The 21,580-nt window shown below is 38.8% G+C and overlaps 1 protein-coding gene across 7 annotated transcripts in view; it reads right to left on the reverse strand.

The window, feature by feature from the left end:
• Nucleotides 1–21,580, reverse strand: part of acap3a (ArfGAP with coiled-coil, ankyrin repeat and PH domains 3a) — a 174,374-nt gene that overhangs the window by 49,432 nt on the left and 103,362 nt on the right. For all 7 annotated transcript variants that reach the window (XM_069184052.1, XM_069184049.1, XM_069184050.1 and 4 more), the window contains exons 7-10: nt 17,974–18,018; nt 17,763–17,858; nt 14,609–14,683; nt 7,565–7,576 (exon numbers count right to left, since the gene is read on the reverse strand). In XM_069184052.1, coding sequence (XP_069040153.1) covers nt 7,565–7,576; nt 14,609–14,683; nt 17,763–17,858; nt 17,974–18,018 — 228 coding nt within the window. The remainder of the gene's footprint in view (nt 1–7,564; nt 7,577–14,608; nt 14,684–17,762; nt 17,859–17,973; nt 18,019–21,580) is intronic.

Here is a 21,580-nt window from a genome sequence, read left to right on the forward strand (position 1 = left end):
TATGTTTAATTTACATATGTTTTGCCTGGGGGCCACATCATGTCTCCCTGGGGACATCCAAAATAAACAATCCCTTTCCTAATGTTAGAGATGTTCTTCAAAAAGGTTACCCGTTAAAATATGCTTCAATGCCTTAAGAATGTCAGTGTTTCTGCAATTTCTTGTTATCTCTGTGCTTGGGGGTGTGCTGAGGTCTTTGAGATTGCCTGAATGCTGTGAACATCTTGAACTTTCAATGCACAAGAAAGATCTTCATAAGAATTCCATACACTTTATATTATTAAAGCATTTACCCGCAGTCATTTCACCCTGAATTTTATAACTGGCAGCCCACTGAAGCCCAGCAGGTGTGAGCCTGGTCAGTACCTGGATGGGAGACCTCCTGGGAAAAGCTAAGGCTGCTGCTGGAAGAGGTGTTAGTGGGGCCAGCAGGGGGCGCTCACCCTCCAGTCTGTGTGGGTCCTAATGTCCCAGTATAGTGACATTGACACTATACTGTAAAAAGGTGGTACTGTATGTTTCGAATGAGACGTACAACCGAGGTCTCATCATTAAAAATCCCAGGGCATTTCTTGAAAAGATTTAGGGTGTTACCCTGGCGTCCTGGCCAAATTGCCCATTGGTCCTTACCAATCATGGCCTCCTAATAATCCCCATCTCTGAACTGGCTTCATCACTCTGTTCTCCTCCCCACTGATGGGTGGAGAATGTACTGGATATTTCATCCAGGTGGGGCTGCATAATGGTGGGGGTGGAGGGGAGTCCCCATTACCTGTTAAGCGCTTTTAATGGAGTGTCAAGAAAAGTGCTATGTAAGGGCAAGGAATTATTATTACTGTATTTATTCTGCATCAAATGGTAAGAAAATAAAACAATTACCCTCAGTATAGCCTCAAGCATGTTCTCAGAATGTATTCCTTCCTTAGGAAACACTCTGTACATATGCTCAGAAAGAGGATAAGAATACGCTGACTTGCAACTTTAATACAAAATGTCAGGACCAGTTACAGCTACATGTCTTAACTATGGTTTGCTTTTCTGTTGGTCCCTCACTCCTTCGGTGACCTGCCATCTGGTGGCTTTTCTAAGACTTAGTAAGCTTGGCTCAACCCCTGCACAAACACCCTCAACACCCTCTACTAATCCAATGTTCACCTGGACCATATAGAGCTCAATAATCAGCCAACTTCAATGCGCCGGAGTTCATGTTATTTTTTTTTTTCATCTGAAATATTGAACATTTTATATTATACTGTACACCCACCTGATTCAGAATTAAAATGGAAAATTTGGAACATTTCTGCTGCACAACCAGTACTTAAGGGATCAGGGATTTGCAACAACACGCCGAGTACTTTCACAAAGCTCAGGGTTTTGTGCTTAATTCAAAATTTGTCAAAGTTTTCTATACTGTTAATTAATTTATTTTGTTACCGAGATTTATGAACCAGTCGGAGAAATTGGGACTGCAGTTCCCCCTATAACTGGAGGACTGATGCACCCCTTCTTGACAGTACTGCTGGCTCACATACTGTACACATGGCAGATCTCCATAGGTCACTGTTACACAACCTGGAGGCTAGCTGTGCACCACGACCAGGGGGAATCCTGATCAAGGTCAGTGCTGGAGTTCAAACCATGTTCTAGGGGATGCAATTTGGCTTTCGGCCCAGCTCAAACATGTTGGATGTCCATTCCTGGCCCACTGACGCACAGTTCCGGCACCTTGTGGACATCCGTAGAGTCTGCTGGTAAAATTCTGTCCAATGCCAAAACCATTAGGAACTTCAATGTGCTCTCTTCCTGTCTCTAGTCAGGCAACATTCTCCCATCTGTAAGACATCCTCACTGATCTTTGGCAATCAAATGGCATCCTGAATGCTCCAAACTCTTCTGACAGGCATGCACAGCCCCTTGCCAGTTGGGAGCATTCAAATTAAGAGTAATGACACCACTTCTTAAGTTCAGGTGCTGACCCCTTATTGACTTCTTGTGAGCGCAGAATAAGCCATTGATCCAACTATCAGCTATCCACATTGACAGCTGCACAGTCTGTTAGGTAATAAGTCAATTTGTGCACCACATACGCCGTTCCACAAATGTTTCATAACCAAGCATTCCTAACCTTTTCTGAGTAGGGCATTGTCCTTCTATGCAACAATGTTTTAAAAAAGAGTCTATTTTTGCAAAGGAAGAGAGTAACTTCAGTTGAGCCATTTATCCAGCTCAACCCTATTTGATCAGATGCTTTGAGTAACGGGTTGATTCCAAGAATCTGAGGTGGAGAAACATTCAATTTAGGAAGGATTGGCTGCAGGTTTTCTATCTGACCAAAACATTGCCACCCCCTGCTGAACAATCACACTGCTGCAGCAGATAAGGCCAAACAAAAGATTTCCATCACTGTCACCTTTTATCTGGCATTTCTTTCTTGGTATTACTGTTCTGCCAGCTTCCCAGCCTACATCGCTGTACTAAACCTCACCCACATTCCCTATCTAACACAGCAATGTGCTTTAAGAACAAAAGACTGTATATTCTTGGCATTTAGCGTTAACAAGATCCCCGTTTCTCTTTGTGTACCAGCCCAGCTGTTAGATAAACCAGAGAATTTATGTGGACAGCCTGTGGTTAATCAAGAAATACAAATTAACAACACAAAAATTTAAAAATGGATATCTGGTCAAGTTTAGGTCAAAAATCAACTACAGTAGCGTTGTCTGAAACTGGTATATACTCTCACAATTCAGATTTAAAATGCATTTTGTTTCTTATGCATTATACAAGTACCATCACTAATAAAACTCATCATTTCTCAAAAACAACTGAGCTCTAGCTTGAATAACAGCTTCCTCTTTTGAGTTATAAACTGCACTCTCAAAAAACACATAAAGCACCGTTAAAATGAAAGATCTTACACTGTAGCTGAAGTCATTTTCCTGTTGATTTTTATGTTGCAGCATAGTGTTTTTATATACGTCTGCAAGCCTCTATAATGAAGCAGTTACAGTAAGTCAAAAACTCTGATCTCTCTTAGCCCCCTAAGTAGAGTCCCAGCCCCTGTGCTGCTAAAGCTCACTATTCCAAGCCTGGCCTGAAAGCCAAGATGGTTCTGCAAGAAGGTGGATGATACGTTCCTTTGGAGTGGACGTATTTGATGGTGCAATACTTCACAAATACAGGTGCGGAGCTTTTTTTTAGCCCCTCCAAAAAAAATCTGCAGGATTTTGGAAACAGATTCCTTACAGATTCCTTAAAATATCCGGAAGGAATCCAACAGGAAAGATTTCATGGAAAAAATATCACGTTTCTAAAGGATCGATGTACAACTGTACTGTACGGAAGTACTTCTCATATGAGTATGTAAAGACATATAAGCTCAAAGTGTAGGCCTTCAAATCCAAAACGTTGCAGAATTCTGCTCCAGTGATGTTTACTGGAGCATTGGACTTCACGACAAACTTTTTGTGAGGAATTCATGAACTTACAGATACGTTCAGGTATATTTATTCAGAAATAATGTGAACTTCTATTATCTTTTACTGCATACAGAGGTACAGTAACTCAACTTATTATGTGGCTATTTAAGTTAATTTTGTATACCCATATTAATTTACATTTGCTACAGCAAATGGTGTGAATACTATAGGGTTTGAATGTAATCAAGTTATCTATTCTATTTACTTCTTTATTTGTTTTTTTCTTGCTTTGAATGTGTGGTGTACATCGTGTTTATAAAAACAAATTGCGACTAAAGAAAAATAAATGTGAGCGCAGGTTTGTTTCGTTACAATATTGTGCTCAAAAATACCTGTTTATACCCCAGTGCCTCACAAAAGTTAGAAAAACACTGCAACTCTCAATTTACATTGTGTTACTTAGAAATACTGTATTAAGACTGCCGGTTTGAAAGAAAATTAACTTCAGTTTCTTTTTTAGCCTTCAACTTCATTTTGCAAGCTGTGTTCAGTCCTGAACGTGAGATGTTATGCCTCCACTGAAATAGGTGGGGTGTTGAAAGAGACTGCACGGCCTGTCATGTCATACTGTAAAGGGCTCAAAAGAAAAGTAAGGTTCTCATTGGATTATTAACGCTAAAAAGCTTCCCAGAAGAGAAGATGTGAGTTCTGAAACATTAGCCAAAGTTGACGCATTTTTCCCTCCTTTCAGATGTTTGAATGTTATAATCCAGTGAGTTTTTAAAGCCTTAGGCAAGTTATAGAAGAGGCACAGTCTTGCGAGACACTGATTTGCAAGTGACAGACCGTTTCTGAACTGGTGTTGTCAACTCAGCACATTTCTGTATAGAATAATGTATGGAAATGAATGAGTTTCAGTAAAGAAAGTTATATTTGATAGGTTATACTGTAATTTAAAAAGTGTTGCTATACCAAGCCAATGCATAGATTTGCCCAGGCATGATGTTTAAAGAGACTGCATAATGATGTTTAGGTGTTAGACAGCAATACCTTACAGGATGCCCTTTTCTGTTGTGTACATTTATAGCTCAGATTTATTCTGTATCATATCTAAACTAGAGAAAAGTGATAGGTCTAAGCACCAAAGACTTCACTATGACTGGAACATGGATTCCAGATGGATCTGTGCTCTTGGTATTTAAAAGCATGCCTTATTATCAATGCTGATCTTAATATGGACTTTTTAATTTAGTGCTTTGGCATTTATGTCAATCCACTTTTTTTTGCATTCAAATAGATGGCAAAGAATTATTCTGCTTTGATAACTTTGATTTGGACTCCTTAATATTATGGTATGATTTTTAGAATTGACAGTTCTCTTCCATATGATGCTGAATCAAAACTCTACAAAGTTGTGGTACATTAAATGGACTCTAATCTGTTTGTGAAGTCAGCTGTGCTGCTTTAATGTTCGAGACAAACTCAAAGCCAGCGACTAAAGTTATGCTGTCAGATAGAGCGAGTGAGGTACTTTTGAAGTGACTCAGAGAGACCAAAGGGTGGACTGAAACTTGGATACTATTGGGTAATGAATCTATGCTACTGATGACTTTCGGTCTGTTTTCCTCTCTTCTAAAAGCCACACATTGTGCAATGCAATGACTGACCTTCTGTTAATGGGAATTCTGCACTTGACTGTGACCAGGCTTCAATTCCCCTGCGGGTGCTCAGAACTAATCAGGCAGTTAAAATCATTGAGTGCCTGTTTTGAACACAGAGGAGATCTGTTTTGTTTATCCAGTCCACAACAGATCAGCACTTTCCAGGCTGTAACACAGCCGAATCTGTGACATTTAGTAAAAAGAAGTGCTGCTTGCATAGGTCTGTGCCAAAGGAGCACAGATATGGGTGCGACCTCTAAAGACGTACTGGTACTGAAACAATCTAGAAAGGGAAACATCAGAGGTGCAACCACTTCGACAACATCTACAATCACATTGATATCTGTCTTTTAGAGTGGCATCTACACTGTTAAAATAGGTACATAATCTCATTTTCATAGCAGCTGCTCTGTGCACTAGAAACATACAAAAAGAGGATTATGAGTTGGAAACAATGGTCTTCAACAGACCAGCTACTAGATCTGCTTTTTCAGCAACTCAACTGCCTCCTCGTTTACATTATACAGCAGGTTAGGCAAGCAAACAATGGCACGTATTGCTATATGTAACATATCTATGTGCTTAAAGAGTATTTAGATATTCACATATTTTCAAAATTTTAAAATTAAATAAACTTTGTTATCTGTACCTCGAACACATCTTGATTATTTCACTACAGGAAAGAGTTAGCAGGGCCAGACAAAACATTGAGCATGTTAGTCCAGAATACAGTTCCTATCATACTGGTGTAGTTCATAACCAATCAGACACACAGACACATTTCAACACAGAATTTAAGACTCGTTATTTTAGTTTGCATGCAATCAGACAGACGGACACATTTACACAGCCACTTTTGATCAGGATTAAAATGCTTCAGTAGCATTTAATCCTGCTCCAAAATGGCAGAGTAAACTCTACACGATTGGATCACATGCTCCTCTCCAGGAGGTGGTGTTAACGATCAGGATAAAAAAAAAAAACACCACTGCCTCTGATCCTGGCATGTATACACAGATAGGACACCTGACATATGTTGTGACACACTGATGTCTTTTGACTGGCGGCAAAAATTAAAAACATTCCAGACAGCAGCACCATCACAGCAAGTACTTTACATGTTTTGGTATTTACCCTTGATACTGTAGCTGAAAAATATATTTGCAACTTCTAACAAAAAAACGCTATGTACTACCTCCTTGATGTTGAATTCTGCAATCGCGTGCCATTGTACATAAACCGCATGAGATTCTGTCTTTCTGAGGCAATGTTAATCTAGCTTGAAGGGCATATAAATGCTACACCTCACTCCAGGATCACATGTTCTGGATCACATGTCATGTGACTCTACAGACACGATGGAGGGGCTAGGAGCGGTGTAACATCCATACTGCACTTCCGTTCAATTTGCAACAATGAAAAAATGTCTCAAACTAGGCTGAGTGGTGTCCTCCGACTTTGTAATGTTATGTAGGAAAGCCCTGAAGCAAACATTTCTCAAGTTGCTGAAACCACAGAAGCAGGAAGAAAATCATGTCACATTCCTATACTGACATTAACAGCAGGATGCTGCCATTTTAACATTCTTGCTATATTTTGTGCGGTTAATTTAACACTCAGCCTCTTCAAAGGACTAAACTATACGATTTCCTTTTTTGTTCTGCAGCACTTGTTATCATCAATACTGATGAACAGAGCCAAACAGACAGGAAAATAAGCAGCATGATTCAGAATCTAGAATCTCTTCTTATTGATTAATAGGCCTATGTCCAGCAGCAATGTTTGCCATCTGTTATATAACTGAGGTTAAAGCTTGACGCTGTTTGAATGAGGCTAAAATCAATCACTTTGAAACTGTAAACAAACTGTTTTCATTTTACTAGGTCACAGTTTAATAAAACAAGATTTATGTAGTTGTTACTGAAATACGTTGCACACTGAAATAAGCTCATTCAAAAAAAACCTGTTAAGGATTGTCAGTTCCACTAGTAGTGTCAAGAAAGGGATTACAAGAGACAATCTTTTGCAATAGCGAGATTGTGTTTCATGTTGATTGACAGAAATTAAGCCTCTGTGTCCTACTCATTACTTAATTATGTCACTCCTAACTATCATTAAAGAACAGGTAAACATAAAGATCAGATTCAGAACTGAATTGCTACTGAAGGAACATTACATAACTTCAAGACAGAAACTAATTTGAGTTGTCCAAACTTCTGACCATATTTTACGAGTCTGTAGCTCAACAATCCAAGACCAAATGATCTTCATTGGGAATATGAAACGCAGCAGGCGGACCCAATATGGTCCCACTCCTAACCGACCATCTCTACTTTTACAAAGCGTGCAGAATTAGAAAGAACAAGTCACAGAATGTGATTTCAAGAAGCAACTTACACAAAACCCAGAAAAAAACACCAGAAAAGCCTCTTTGTGTAAATCTGTGTTAAAATATACAAAGCAAAAATCTTTAAAATGACTCACCTGCATGAGAGTCTGAAGGGGATTCAGAGCAGCAGACCAAATGAGGGAAGAAAGAGAAAAGCAACAGGATTAATAATAATAATAATAATAATAATAATAGTGTAGTACAGTTCATGAAACTTAAAAAAAATAATTAATCAAATTAATAACATGTATGTAAAAAAATAAAGTACAGACAATGAAAAGATAATCACTTTCCAAGGAATAATTAAAGGCTTCTGCTGCGGTTCAAAATGTGTTTTGAATTTTTGTACTCCAAATAAACTCCAGCCAATTTCTAAGAGGAAAAGCAACCAACCCGACATTTTCACCTTGCAGTGTTTCCTGCTGGATCTGTCCCCTTGAAAGTTTACAATTGGAAACTTCAGAACCTTTCTGAAAAACCACGGAAGACGCGACTGAACCTTTTGCAAAATCACAAAACTGTACATTGAGAACAGACCCAGGCCTGACAAAAAACCTACTCACATCAGAAAGCAATGGGTTTGGAAGTCCACACCGAGTGGAAACTGTTCCGCTTCAGGAACCTTGCTAGAATTCCTGGGGATCACTGGGATCAGATTTGAGCCTGTGGGTCGATCTTTGTGGGTTCTATCCCTGTTCACCCCCATGTGCCCAGAAGTCAGCTGGGTAAGACACTTCAGTAACCCCCTGAGATCCAAAGGACAATGATGATACAACACATATGGACTGTTCTCTGGCCCAAAGAAAGGAACTGAACTAAAGGAACTGAATTGTCTGAACCTCAGCCCCCAGTCATTTACCATTTAATTAAATTAAGGCCAAAGGCAATTTATCTTAAGATCATAAGAAAAGGATACGAACAAGAGGAGACTGTGTAGTCTGGATATTGACTTTCTTATCGCTATGAAGATAAGAAACTGAAAAGATTTTGAGAGAAGTACCACCCTCATAAACAAGAAGAGCAAGGGACCAGATTGCAACTGACTGTGCAGAGAACACAGAATTACAGGCATTTGAAATAATAACAGAAAAGTTACTGTACTGAACGTCTTTTTGCTTTCTTTGTATTACAGAAAAGCTGTTTTGCACAGCATCGTGAATTGATTATGAAAAAAGGTGTAGTGTGCATTTCTTTGTGGGACAATAATGATGACTCATACAAGATCAGGCATCCAAATTTAATTTAAAGGCCATGATGGTAAGTAATGCTGTAGGTCTGGGTGCTGATTTTTAATGCTGTAATGATCCTGAAGAAGGATAAAAATAGGCACATTAATTCAAAGGCTAGTAGAGTAGATCTTTCTTGACTGATCGTCTGCTTTTGCTATTTTTGTTTCGTCGTAACAAACAAGTGCAAAACTCGTTAAATATATTGGTTCAGTAAAATAAATCATTTACCCATCTTTTATAACCACTTCATGCTGTCATTTACTTTCCCTAGATCTCAATTATCAAAGAAGACCAGATGCAAAGGGATTCATTGCCCACAAATACAGAGGTAAAAAAACCTGAACGTTCTATTCTAGGAGAGCCTTTGAATAATGAAATGCTTCAGTACAGCAGAAACAGTTGTCTAAAGAAAGAGGTAATTGCACTGATGCAAAACCCTGATGCTCATCCCAGTAGGATATATTTGTGCTGACAACTGAAGATTTAAATACTATAGTCTGTCAAGAGCTGGCATATAGTGAAAATAAAGTTTCAGTATTGTCTTATTATACAGTAAATGGGCCAGACCTGCACTGAGCTGATAAAGTTAGAAGAGAGAAACTGAAACTGCTGAAACTCTGATTTGCAATTTAGTTCTAAAATGAACTGACAATGACCCTGAGGCACAGACTTGAGAAGAAAATATTTCATCTCAGTTCTGGTTCAAGGTGGCATTTCAGTGTTTCCCTGTTGTTAACTGTTGTTAAAGTTTTCTATTTAGATTTTTTGCCGATCGGACACATTCCCTTTTCACTTTTTCACCGTTAATGTTTTTTGTCTTTCCCGAAGAAAGCTGCTGCCAAATGCAGAGGGGGAAAAAAAAATTGTTAACAAGGCTTAAGCATGTACTGTACATGCAAGGCTCTCTACTGCATATGCATTTCTGAAAATAAATGTTACTTCTCTTTAATTAAATCAATGGACATAATGAAATCCATCCACTTGAATTTAACCTAACCTTTCTAACTGGACCACTCTTCTAAAAATACTGGAGTAGCACGGTCCTACTCCAGCATTTTAGATGATTTTTTATTTTTATTTTTAGATGATTTTATTTCAACAAATAAAGTCTCCCACAAGGGGAGATAATGCAGTCACTGCAGGGCGTGCCAATCCAGGAGAAGTGGTTTTGGGGATGGAGATATCATCCTCTTTAATGATAGTTGATCACCTTGATGCAATACTGCCTGGTCATAAGGTGATGTGCATTACCGGATTAGGGACACCAGACTGCATTCTCTGCACAGAGATGGCTTGCAAACCAGGAGCAATTTGGAGCAAACCTTCAGACTACTGAGAGAGAACAAGCTAGGTAACTATGGGCCGTGACTATCCTTGTGACACTGGAGCATCACCATTGTGGTGTCCAGTGAGCAGAACTGTAGCAAGAGGCCATTCTAGACGTTGACAAGTCACAGTGAAATCACTCACAGCTCCAGACATAACCAGTCCTGTACTCCCCAGTGACGTTGAAAGGAAATCAGAATTGATGGAGGATTCAGAAATAATAATAATACTAAAAACTTTATTTAATATAGCGCCTTTAAAGGTGGCTTCTCAAAGCACTTTATGGAATGACAACAACAATAAATAAAAAGAGTACACAACAGAAAACACAATTAAATTATACAGAGGAGACCGTGGATGGTGGTACTGTAGGATGAAAAGCAGAGGGGTGAAAAATGGAACTCGTTAAGTAAAGGCTCTTCTAAAGAAGGTTTTGAGTCTGGAAATCACAGCAGCTGACACTTCCCAGGACACAAGGAGCAGCGATTTATTGCCTGTCCAGTGTTCCAGGTTGGAAACCACTCTGGGTGACTGGGCACAACTGGAAGAGCATGCAAGAAGACCCAGTTGTCATTGTTCGGAACCGGTCACAAACTGTAGGTCAGGGCAAGTTTCCAGGCTCGGCAGGACAAATGAAAAGATCCAGCAAAGATGTTTGGAAGCAGATATTCTACACAGATGCATGGACTTTCTCCAAAATCCACTGGCAAGTCCAGAGAAGGGATCTGATCTAATCTGAGGATGTGGGGAAGGAAGAGGGGCTTTAAATGTATAAGGCAACAGGAATTCTTTTGGATGCAGGAATGTGCACTTGAACCAGAGAGGATACATAAGATAGATGCAGACACATGCCTAGATGAGTGGAGCAGTAATTAAACTATGGAAACAGTGGCAGAGGAACATTAATAGAGCTGTAGAAATTAAACAAAAGCAGAGTAGTAATTTAAAGCTAGGACTAACGCACAAAAATGGCTATAAAGCAATAGCTCCCATATAAGAACAAGAACAACAGGAAACTTAAAAATCAAAAATAAGTCTTGATGTGCCGTGCTTAAATGCCAGATTGCCATAACTGGAGGCTTATTTAAATGCTGAAGGTCACAGTATCATCAGTATTAAAAAAGTGCTAATTCCAAACTACGGCTGCATAGAACACATTTCAGAGACAATTTGTGGAGAGTGGAAAGCTGAAACATGTAAAATTCATCTCGAGTGGGCAGCTGCATCAGTGCCAAGGCATAGTTCAATCCAGGCTGAAAAGCAGAAAGGAGGAAGGCAGCAATTCGGCTGTGGAGCTGATCGAGATGACAGCCCCTCTCACGCCTAACTTAGGCCTCAACAGCAAAATCCCTGCGTTTCCTCTTTCTGCTTCCCAGCAAGGACTCAAGCTTGACTTCAGCTTACTGTGTTGAAAGAATCACTTGGTGTGCAGGAATATGGTGAGCTCCTATCTAGGATTATCTGTTTCCCGAATTGTTCTTTTTCCAGTTTAAACTCTGCTGACTCTATGACTGAACACCAGGGTGCTGGCCATGAGCTGTAGCTGAGAGCGTCTCAGAGGGGGTAAGACGTGGAATTGTAATGCACAGCACATTACATGAGAATCACACTGTCAATGCCTTCAAAAACAAACTCAACAATTACAAATTCCCAGATCCCTTGTTTTAAAATCTGCTTAATCTCAACGGTGGTGAAATGTCCCAGTCTGCTCCTCATGGACAAAGTTAATTGCAGAAGTGAGCAAGGTGCCTATGACTGCCTATTTTCCAACAGATGGTCACCAATCCCCCCCTTTAAACTACTCAGGCCCTAGTTAAATGCAAAGGCCATTTCTTTTGATCAGCAGAACCTATTCATATGGAGATGGGCCTGACTGGATCAGGGCTCAGAACAATGAGGTGTGATCCTAAAGATTCATTTGACAAAAGCTGTAATTACAGCATAAATTGGCACAAACTGGCACCTCATTCTTTTCTCAGTAATCCTCATATCTTTGCGAATTTTCAGTTGTTATGACTAATATTATATCGGTGCTGAGTCACTGATACAAAAACATTATCATAAGAAAATCTACAGTATGAATCAACTATCTTTAACAAGCTCAGAAAGGATTCATTAATAGAAAATGCCTCCTTGTGGTCAAAAACAGTATATAATTCAGGATTTGAAATACAAAAAATAAAAATAATCTATTATATACATTTGAAACTAAAACAATTAAAAACAAACAATTAGTATACTTAGGATTTGCATCGAAAAATTAAACATGTAGGGGAACTTCTACAAAAACATTGTAAAAATACAAGTTTAAAGACATTTTCACATATACAATATATTAACAAACAGTTTCCTCTCAAATATTTGTCATCATGTGTTAAGTCTTGTTGACCTGTTGTGAATACATGATAGGGAGTAGGTGCTGCCTTTAAACTCTTTCTCAGTGTGATATATTAATTTTGATCTGGGAGATAGTGCTCAGTAAAACGTGAACAAAGCCTAGTGCTTTTCTATGTATCTGACAGCCATCGTGCTAATTTCCAGGAACCTTGTCATCTCCAAGCGTTAGCAGAGATGACGGAGTCATTTGAATCAAAAGTCCTCTGTATCCCGTCTACAGTATATTCGGTCACTTCTATTTTTTCTTCCTCTGTAGTTAAAATGAATATCCTGTCAGCCAGAATTATCATGCCAAATGGCACTGAGAGTAATGTTACTGCAGAATCAGCTTGTCTTTATACTGTATACCCATTATTGTGAGATAGTGTCAGAAATAAAATAATACATTGAATAAGCACACTGATATACTGTACTGTATATGCATGTCTCACTATTTAATACCTTAAATTATATAGGCTATTTCAATAAGACATTGTCTTTATTTTCTCATATTCCACTGGTTATTCTATAAAATAACCATATTTATGTAGAAATTCCAATTTTTCTTTGTAATGATTGGAAGCATTAATGAATGCTAAACAGTTTTCTTTAGCTCATCTGTAAGAACAATAGCTTTAAAAGGGTTCTATGGCTTACTAGATAGTATGACTGGAGAATACAGTATGTTCATTGATTACATATTTTAAGGCTATACTTGAATGGAGTTTAGCTTTCTTTAAGCACTTGGAAAGAAAGAAAATGCATTAGATGCTAGACACATATCTTGGAACTTGGAAAGTGCATCTCAGGTTTTTTGATTGGAACAACTGCTCTGCTCATATTCAATCCTTAATTTCTACCAATTATACCATTTAGTTCAACACCAAGGATGCTTTTAGTTTATTTGAGAATAAAATGGAAAAATGAAAAAATAAAATTGCTCTTTATTTTCAATCCAAGTCATCCGAGTTAAAAAAATAGACAGTCTGGGACCTTAACCTAGTGCAACACTATTTTTTAAAATAGAAAGCTGGAGGTTTATCCTGAATCCCTAGTTTCTGCCATGCAAAATTACTTTTCTGTAACTGAAAATAAAACTTTTAGTTGATATCCCCCATCCCCCCAAATGTAGCTTTACTATTAATAATTTCAAACCTATTTCATTTCAGCCAGCTTTTAAATAAAGTCACTTCCTCTTCTCATATATTATTTAGAATTAGACCACCACAGGCAGCAAAATATTTTGAGCAGAGCATTTGAGTGTATAATCTGTATCAGCAGGCATGGGATAAAATTTCTAAGTATAGCAAATAAAAAAATAATTTGACATGTTCATGACGTTAAATATTTCAGGAGAAGTGGCATTTGATTAATCGTGCGATTGAAATTATGTCGCATTGATGTGAAAAAGAGAACTTTAAAAATTAATGGAAATACCTGAAAAAGTATCTAAGTCTGTGTCATGGCTTTGCTTAGCACTGTACTGCTTCTTTCATCTCCTTCCTCTTTTTCAGATGGTTTGTCCTAACAGGACAGGACTTTTAACTGAAAAGTATGTATCATCTGAAGTAGTTTATTAAATAATTACCATTATTCAATGAAAATTACATGTACAATATTAAAATATTTGTACTCCTGCTGAGGTAATGAATTCTTTCAAGAAGAGCTATAGAGAAAAGGTATGTGAAATACTTAAATACAAGAAGTATCAAATCATTTCAAATGTCTGATACAGAAGGCGTTAGAAATTTCGGAGCTCAAGAAGGTAAATGTTTTCAGCAATAAAACAAGATGAATGACTTCTGAAAACATTACAGACCTTTAGTGCACTTCTGTCTATAGAGATATCTACTGTCAATTTATCTTTTGATAAAACAGTTTCTTCCTTCTGATTTTTTACTCTTTTCCGAACATTTGGACGTTAACCAGTCATCAGGAGAACGTAAAATGTAACTAGACAAAACCTGTCGATACTGGGTAGAGTTCACACATGCAATTTTTCACCTGAAAGTCTGAATTATCACTATTATTAGGTTTGCTAGAGAAGAACCACAGAACAGCAGTCTCAGTGAATCATACTGGGCCTCAGTGCTTTTCACAGAGATTGGATTCTGTGTGCTGTCCCAAAGTTAAGGTATCAGAGCTGATCCGTCACCGCTAACCCACCCCTGAGCAGAAGAAGGAAGAAAGAGCAAGGTCCGATCTTACCCTCTGCTGGATGATGGCGTGTTTGTGCTCCATGTCTCTCTTCTCCACGGCTGAATCTATCACCAGCTGATCCAGCTACACAGGAGATTAGAAACATGACAGAATGTATGACTGAAAAGGCTGCAGTGCAGAAAAATGCTAAAAAAAAAACAGACAAAGGCTTTATTTCAAGTGGTTTGTGCATACCCTGAGCTCTCCGTTTGTGGCTGTTGTGAAAGACGTTATTAAGCCTCACGATTTAAACTCGCAAGCAATTAAAATTTAGCAGCTACAGTGAGAATTGGGGCTGGCGGGTGACCTAGGACTTCTTGGCATCAGTGAACATTTTCCCTAGCTAAAGTACCCTTCTGTTTATTTTCTGGTCATGTATATTGAATGCCGCACGAGTGATCATTCCAAAAATCTTGGGTTCCCTTTGTATCAGCGCCACGTTTCGATATATCATGCAGCCTTTTTTTAAATGACTCTCTGTTTGATTCTATCTATTTTGCACCAATCAAATGTAAATGCTAAAGATGTCACCTTCCAAATAAGACTTTTTTTTTTTGCAAAAAAACAAAGCCCAGGACAGCAATGGGAAAGGTTGTGGAGAGAATATTACGGACCACACATTATACATTATCGTGACTGTATGAGGAAGAGCTTGAACACGTCATTGTACTAGCCTTGTAGGTTACGATAATATGTGATCCCGAGTCTTTCGATATCATGAATCATAAGTTGCCTAGGCTACTAGTTATGCTGTGCAATTCAGCTCCCTTTCATGAAGCCAGTCCAGACAGATCTTAGATTTACAGTAGCTACAAGGCTAATGATTTCAAACAAACAGATCTCTGATTATACAATAACTGTTAAACATTTCTGCATTTGTTTTTCATTTGCAATACCATTTGTTGACCTTGAAGTACCTTGAAGATAACTGCATGTATATCCTTGATATCGTACAAAGCTTTGAGGATATTGATTGCATGAATTAACCCTGCTCGTAGTGTTCAGTGGACAAGATGAGGGAAATTCATTTAGACTAGTAATTTATTTAATTCCAGGAATTATTCTTTTTTTTTTACTGTGAACGCTAAAGAGCAGTATTCCTTTATGCTATGTTCTGACCAAGGGTCTTATTAATGTATTGTGTAATTGTAACATTACTTCCCTTAATTACTTGATTTTCCAGAATATTTCACTTTGTCAAATTGTTTAGCTGCGGACATCTATCTAAATATCGAATCTTGTTTTACAAGTTGGTTTATAAGGCTCACCGAGTTTGCATTTACAGCATCTTGCTTTGTGTTTTCCATCATACAGACACGGTACATTGTCACTCTTGAATAGTTCAATAGACTCAAAGTCAATTGTACCCATCAGAGTAGCCAGAAACTCCAGTTAAATCAAACACTGATCAATATAATGCATCGTAAACAAAAGAAACAGAACCATTCATCCCTTATTGATAGTTAAAAAAATAATTCCAAACATGGCCTCTTCCATACAAACACATTTCTAATCAAAGATGCAGAGTACTTTTCAAACAATTACATCTGAGAAAATTCAATATCCTCAAGACAACTCTTACCAAAAACCAAAAAAAGATCATTAGTGCAACAATTAGATCAAAATTGGAAGATTTCAAATGTGACTATTCCTTCTCGGAAACAACCCCTTGGCCATCTCATGTTCCCCTTAATCAATAATGAATTAACTTGTTTAATGAAGCATCAATCCCATATGACTCCATAATTCTTCCAACAGAATGTTGCCAGTTGATCTACTTGGACAATGTATTTGAAAAGTTTCTCAAATGTTCTCACATGGAGAAGAGAACAAATGATGTGGTAGCTGTTTTACTCTGAGTACTGTTCTTGGCCAGTTGGTTTTCATTTTTTGCCTACAAGATAAGTTTTAAGTCCTGCCCTGTTGAATCATTTAATACCAAAGACAAAATCCTGATGAGCCTGGAAAACACTTTACTCTGTGATTAGTTCGGTCATAATCCATTCTCCGTGTTTTGCTAGGGTTCCTTAAGGTCAGGAAACTCCAGGAGGCAAATTTTCACAAGCATTAAGCCTTAAGCCTTAACAAGGGAGAGGACTGGGTTATTACTTTGAGAAGTATTCCCCAAAAAATAAAAACAGACAAGGGGAAAAACAAATAAAAACCCATACACTGTAACTATTAACATGAAGAGAGAACACCAATGTTAAATCTGGGTATTGACAAAATTCGAGGGTAGTAACTTGTGCCAAACACACTCCTGGAAAAGTGGTTTTAGAGAAGAAAATTACATATCAAGTACAGTAGGTGACCAGAAAGAGCACTAGACAGGCAGGTCTGTACCAGTGGACAGAGGAGGTAGCATGAGGCAATGATACAGATCTGCCAGTAAGTTTCTCTTCAATCACACATCGCCTCCACTGTGTCCTGTATGATAAACTGAATGTAGGAATTAGCATCACAGTAAAAATGCTGGGGGGAAGCACAGAGAACAGTCAGACCTGAGCCTTATGGTCCCCTCAGTGTTGGCTTTTCCTATTGTCCTAATGAATCACGATCTCAGTGCCCTAGCAGGGACACAGGACCTGACAGTGGTCTGACCCGGTAGGCCAGGGCCAAGGTGCATTTGGTAGTGATGGTTCATTATCTGCACCATCATTCTTCGAGGCACCTACTACTTACTAACATTTCTCAGGATCTGATTGTGGAGAGTCCGATAGTACGACTTTTCCCTCAGATGCACTGTACCAACACCATAATATCCATATTACAACATCCATATGTGTTTGTGGAGTTCTAATCTTGTCTAGCCAATGGAAAGCATTAGTGTTGCCACAACCCATTAGTGAGAGAGCAGTACACAGACTGCCATGCACTGATGCACACCTGCATAGCTTATTTCTCATACCACACTTTGATTGTCCAAGTGTCAAAACCTCTGAGTGAAGTACTCCAAGTGACTGATTTTCTAGGTGTCTTTGTTAAAACTGATTAGCTTCCTCACAGAACATCCATATACTACACTGCCTTGATCGTGTGTGACTTCCAAGATGGTTATGAGGCCAACTTACAAGGAAGATTCTAAGGACATTCATTCTAATGGGCTCTGCTGCTTAAGTTATTCTGCTAAGTAAAGTGAGAAGCAGCTCTGCAATTCTCTTACCTCTGCAGCCAACTTTTTCATGTAGGGGTCAATTTCATCAAGGAGATGGTAGCCCTGCTGGAACAAAGTGTACTGGGCGTTCATGTAGGACAGCATCTGTAAGGACACGACAGGCAGCCCACAGTTTAAAAGGCAGCACCATTTCAGGAGAGCTGCAAACAAAAAAAAAAAGCAGTCGCACACACACTGAGATGATACAGAAGCCACTTACCGCATCCAAAATTTCAAATTTTTTCTTTGCCTGGAGAACATTGATCTAAAACAAAGAAACAAAACATATTCAGAATGCCAACTAGCTCCATTATACCATTTCATATTTTGCTCCTTAAGAATTCTCTGGTTTCACTTCATTTTACAGAAATGAGGTCATTACTTTTTCAATTATTTGCACTGGTGTGATGCTTCTTCCATATCTTGTTGTAAAATGGGCTATAACCCCTGACCTATAACCTTGGAGAAAAAGAGAGAAAAAGAACCTGAGTAGAAAGGTGATTTAATTTGGGTTCATTGTGTAAAATCAAGTTAGAGGACCATACTAATGAAACCAAATTTCATTTCTGTGACCAAGCTAAATTCATCACTCATTAAAAACAGGAAGTACTTCATCATTGTAAAAGGTGTGCCAACCCAACCCAATAAGATGGAAAATGACCAAGGAGGATCCTACCCCCACGCACCCAGAAAGAGGAAAATGAGAGGGAAGTGTCTAACAGGTCATCTAACAAAAGGTGCATGGGACCCCTATTCTCCCACTCAGCAAACCAACCAGGCACCGAAGTCAGGCTACAGTTTACATTGCAACCTATAGCCATCTAGTGGATATTTGTTATACTGCATCATGATGGGCTCTGATGATGGGTGTCTTAGATACCCATTTCATCTCTGACTTGCAATGTGGGGAAAAAAGCATTTTACCACCTTAACTGAGATCCTAGTAATTTCTGGTAAAATGAAGTACCCCCGACAATACTCTCTGACCTTGGCATTTTTGACCGGGAAGTTGATTATAAGGTTAATTAGAAGGTTCAGCTTGGTTTTGAAGACATTTTGGGTTGAGATCATTATGGAGGTACCAAAGAATGTCACATTTTACTTTCCCATTTATTGTTATAGCTACTTCAGTAATAAGTGAAAAGTTAATTTATTTTGGTCATTTGTTTAATATTCCATATCTGGAATATACCATATACCGACCTATTGTGGAACTGTTAAACAAGTGAACAAGAGATCCAGACTCCTCTGACACACACACTGGCAACAGTCATTTGTCAGTTGACATGCTATGAGATCGATGATTAATAATAATAATAATAATAATAATAATAATAATATGGCAGCACCAGCACACTACATGTCAGCTATCAGTGGGGAGGAGAACAGAATAATGAAGCCAATTCATAGATAGGGATCATTAGGAGGTCATGTCTCCTTAGAGAGACACCACTGCACAGCAATCATGTCACGAATCGCACACGGGCGTGTAAGCGCTCCCACATTTCCACGAGCTCTTCTCTCCCTTAACGTCCACGCACCAATCTTCTCAGCACTATTTAAACCCTCACTAGTCTTCCCTTCCTCGCTCACGATTGAGGTCTCCTCCCTGAGCTGTGTATTTGTATGTTTCCTACCCTGCTTTTCTTGTTGTTAGACCACCGGTATTCCGACTCAACGCCTCCCTTTGACTACGTCTTCGCCTCCCGATTTGGTACTTACGAACTCTCGATTCCTTCCCGGATTTTGGTCTAGTACTTGACCACGCCTTCGCCTACCGACTCAACGCCCAACCTTTGCCATCGGAAGCGCCTCGCATAGGATCCCTATCTACCGAAGCCCTGACAAATCAGTGAAGATCTTGACCAGCTCAACCTCTCCTGACTCTACATGTAGTCAGACTCAGCCTTCTGCCTCCAAGCCCTGAGGAATTCTCCACTTGAAGAGTCCTGGTCACAGTCAGCTAGTAACCTGGCTCTGGCTTGAAAGGCTCAATCTGTTTGTGTTGATCAAGCACCTGTTGTTTCTTTTTCTTTGACGTTTACAGTCATTTCCACGAGGGCAGCTTTCTCAGTTCCAGTCAGGCACATGGGCAAGTCCACAAGGCTGCTGTCTGAGAACACAAACAGCAGCAGCTCCATGCCAGATGGCGTAAGAACTTAAAAAAGTAAGGTAGACGAGAAGGGGGCTTTCAGCCCGTCGAGCCTGTTTGGTAGTTTCCATTTAGTTGGTACAAGGATAAAAAAAAAAGACCAAACAATCACTTTTTATAAGAAATGACTGTATTCATTTCTAAAACATGGCTCAGTAAGGAAGTAGAAAGAGGTCACTTTCACAGGGCTTCCATTGGCAATTTTGTAAAATTGGGATGAGCACACAGTTATTATGCAATGTCATGGTATGTTGGAAACTGCAGTTTTAGTTGGTCTATGTTTAATGTTTGGACACAATTTGCCGTTTAAAGTTTAAGTATAACAGAACTTTATAAAGCTCTTAACTTACAGATAGGGCATAGCAGAACTGAATGTTTTCATTTGTATAAGGACATACTGTACAAAGCTTTCTTTCGGCCTAAGACTTTTGTTGATGTCTTTTTGATAAGCTAAGAAATAATAAAATAAAAAAAAAAACTAAGAAGTTTGTTGCACTGAATTATAGAGGTCATGCGCATGCGCTACTCAAAGTGCTTACGATCTTTCTTGCCTGAAGACACTCTTAATATAAAAAAAGGAAGCAAACTAATTATGATTACTGCCAACAGGCATAATGAATTATGTACAGAGATGAGCAATCAGACTGAATTTGTCACACTCTTTCCAAAGGCTAAATATTATACCGTATGTAGGCTAAGTGCAACACATTTCTTAGTTACAACAAAAAATACACAACAGAAAGGCAGGCACTTTTGGGCTTGAAAATTACATTAGAAATGTGTGTTATACCTAAAGCACTTTGTGATGGAAAATGATTGCTGTGGCTTTTCTACAAGCTCTGAGTTTTTGATGATTTACAGTGAGGATAATGATAGCAGCCTAGCATTATGCTATGCAATGTTGAAAAGGACAGATGAGACACTGGATTATGTCCTAGTCCTTTCCGACGTATTCTGCTAATTTAATTTAATTTGATCTATTTTTATTTTTGACGTCAAAGTACACGGACACAATCTGTCAGTGTCAGATTTTGCACGGGGAACAAAAAAAAAACAACGGAAAATTTTAACCTGTAGTTCTAAAGATGTATTTGATTGCCTTAAAACAACTACATTCACATGTTAAAAATATGTTTAGAATAAACAGATAAACCATTTTAATGTTCCAGAATTAATCTCAAATGATTTATTTTCTGGAGAGTACACAAATTCTTGGCGTCTAGTGTTGGTTGTTGCCTAAATGTATGTTTTGCTTGCTACTTTCATAAAATATACAATCATTTTCAAACGTTTCACGAACAGGTCTAGAGAGTGCGTCTTGAAACGCAGTGCGCTGACACCCGGAGGCTGTGGCAGGGATTACAGTCAATCACAGGCTACAAGGGCTGCAGCCAGGAGATTGACACGAACAACGCATCCCTGCCTGACGAGCTGAACCACTTCTATGCCCGCTTTGATGCTCTGAACACGGGCACTGCTGAGAAGACCCCAAGTGTGCAGGGCGAGTTTGTTCTGAAACTCTCAGAGCAGGACGTGCAGAAGACTCTGAGTAGGGTGAATATCCATAAAGCTGCATGGCCTGATGAGATACCACCCCGCGTCCTCAGGATATGAACGATTACCGCCCAGTAGCATTAACATCTGTGGTGACGAAATGCCTGGAGAAGCTGGTGTT

Source organism: Lepisosteus oculatus, chromosome 25, assembly GCF_040954835.1.
Source record: "Lepisosteus oculatus isolate fLepOcu1 chromosome 25, fLepOcu1.hap2, whole genome shotgun sequence".
Lineage (NCBI taxonomy): Eukaryota > Metazoa > Chordata > Actinopteri > Semionotiformes > Lepisosteidae > Lepisosteus > Lepisosteus oculatus.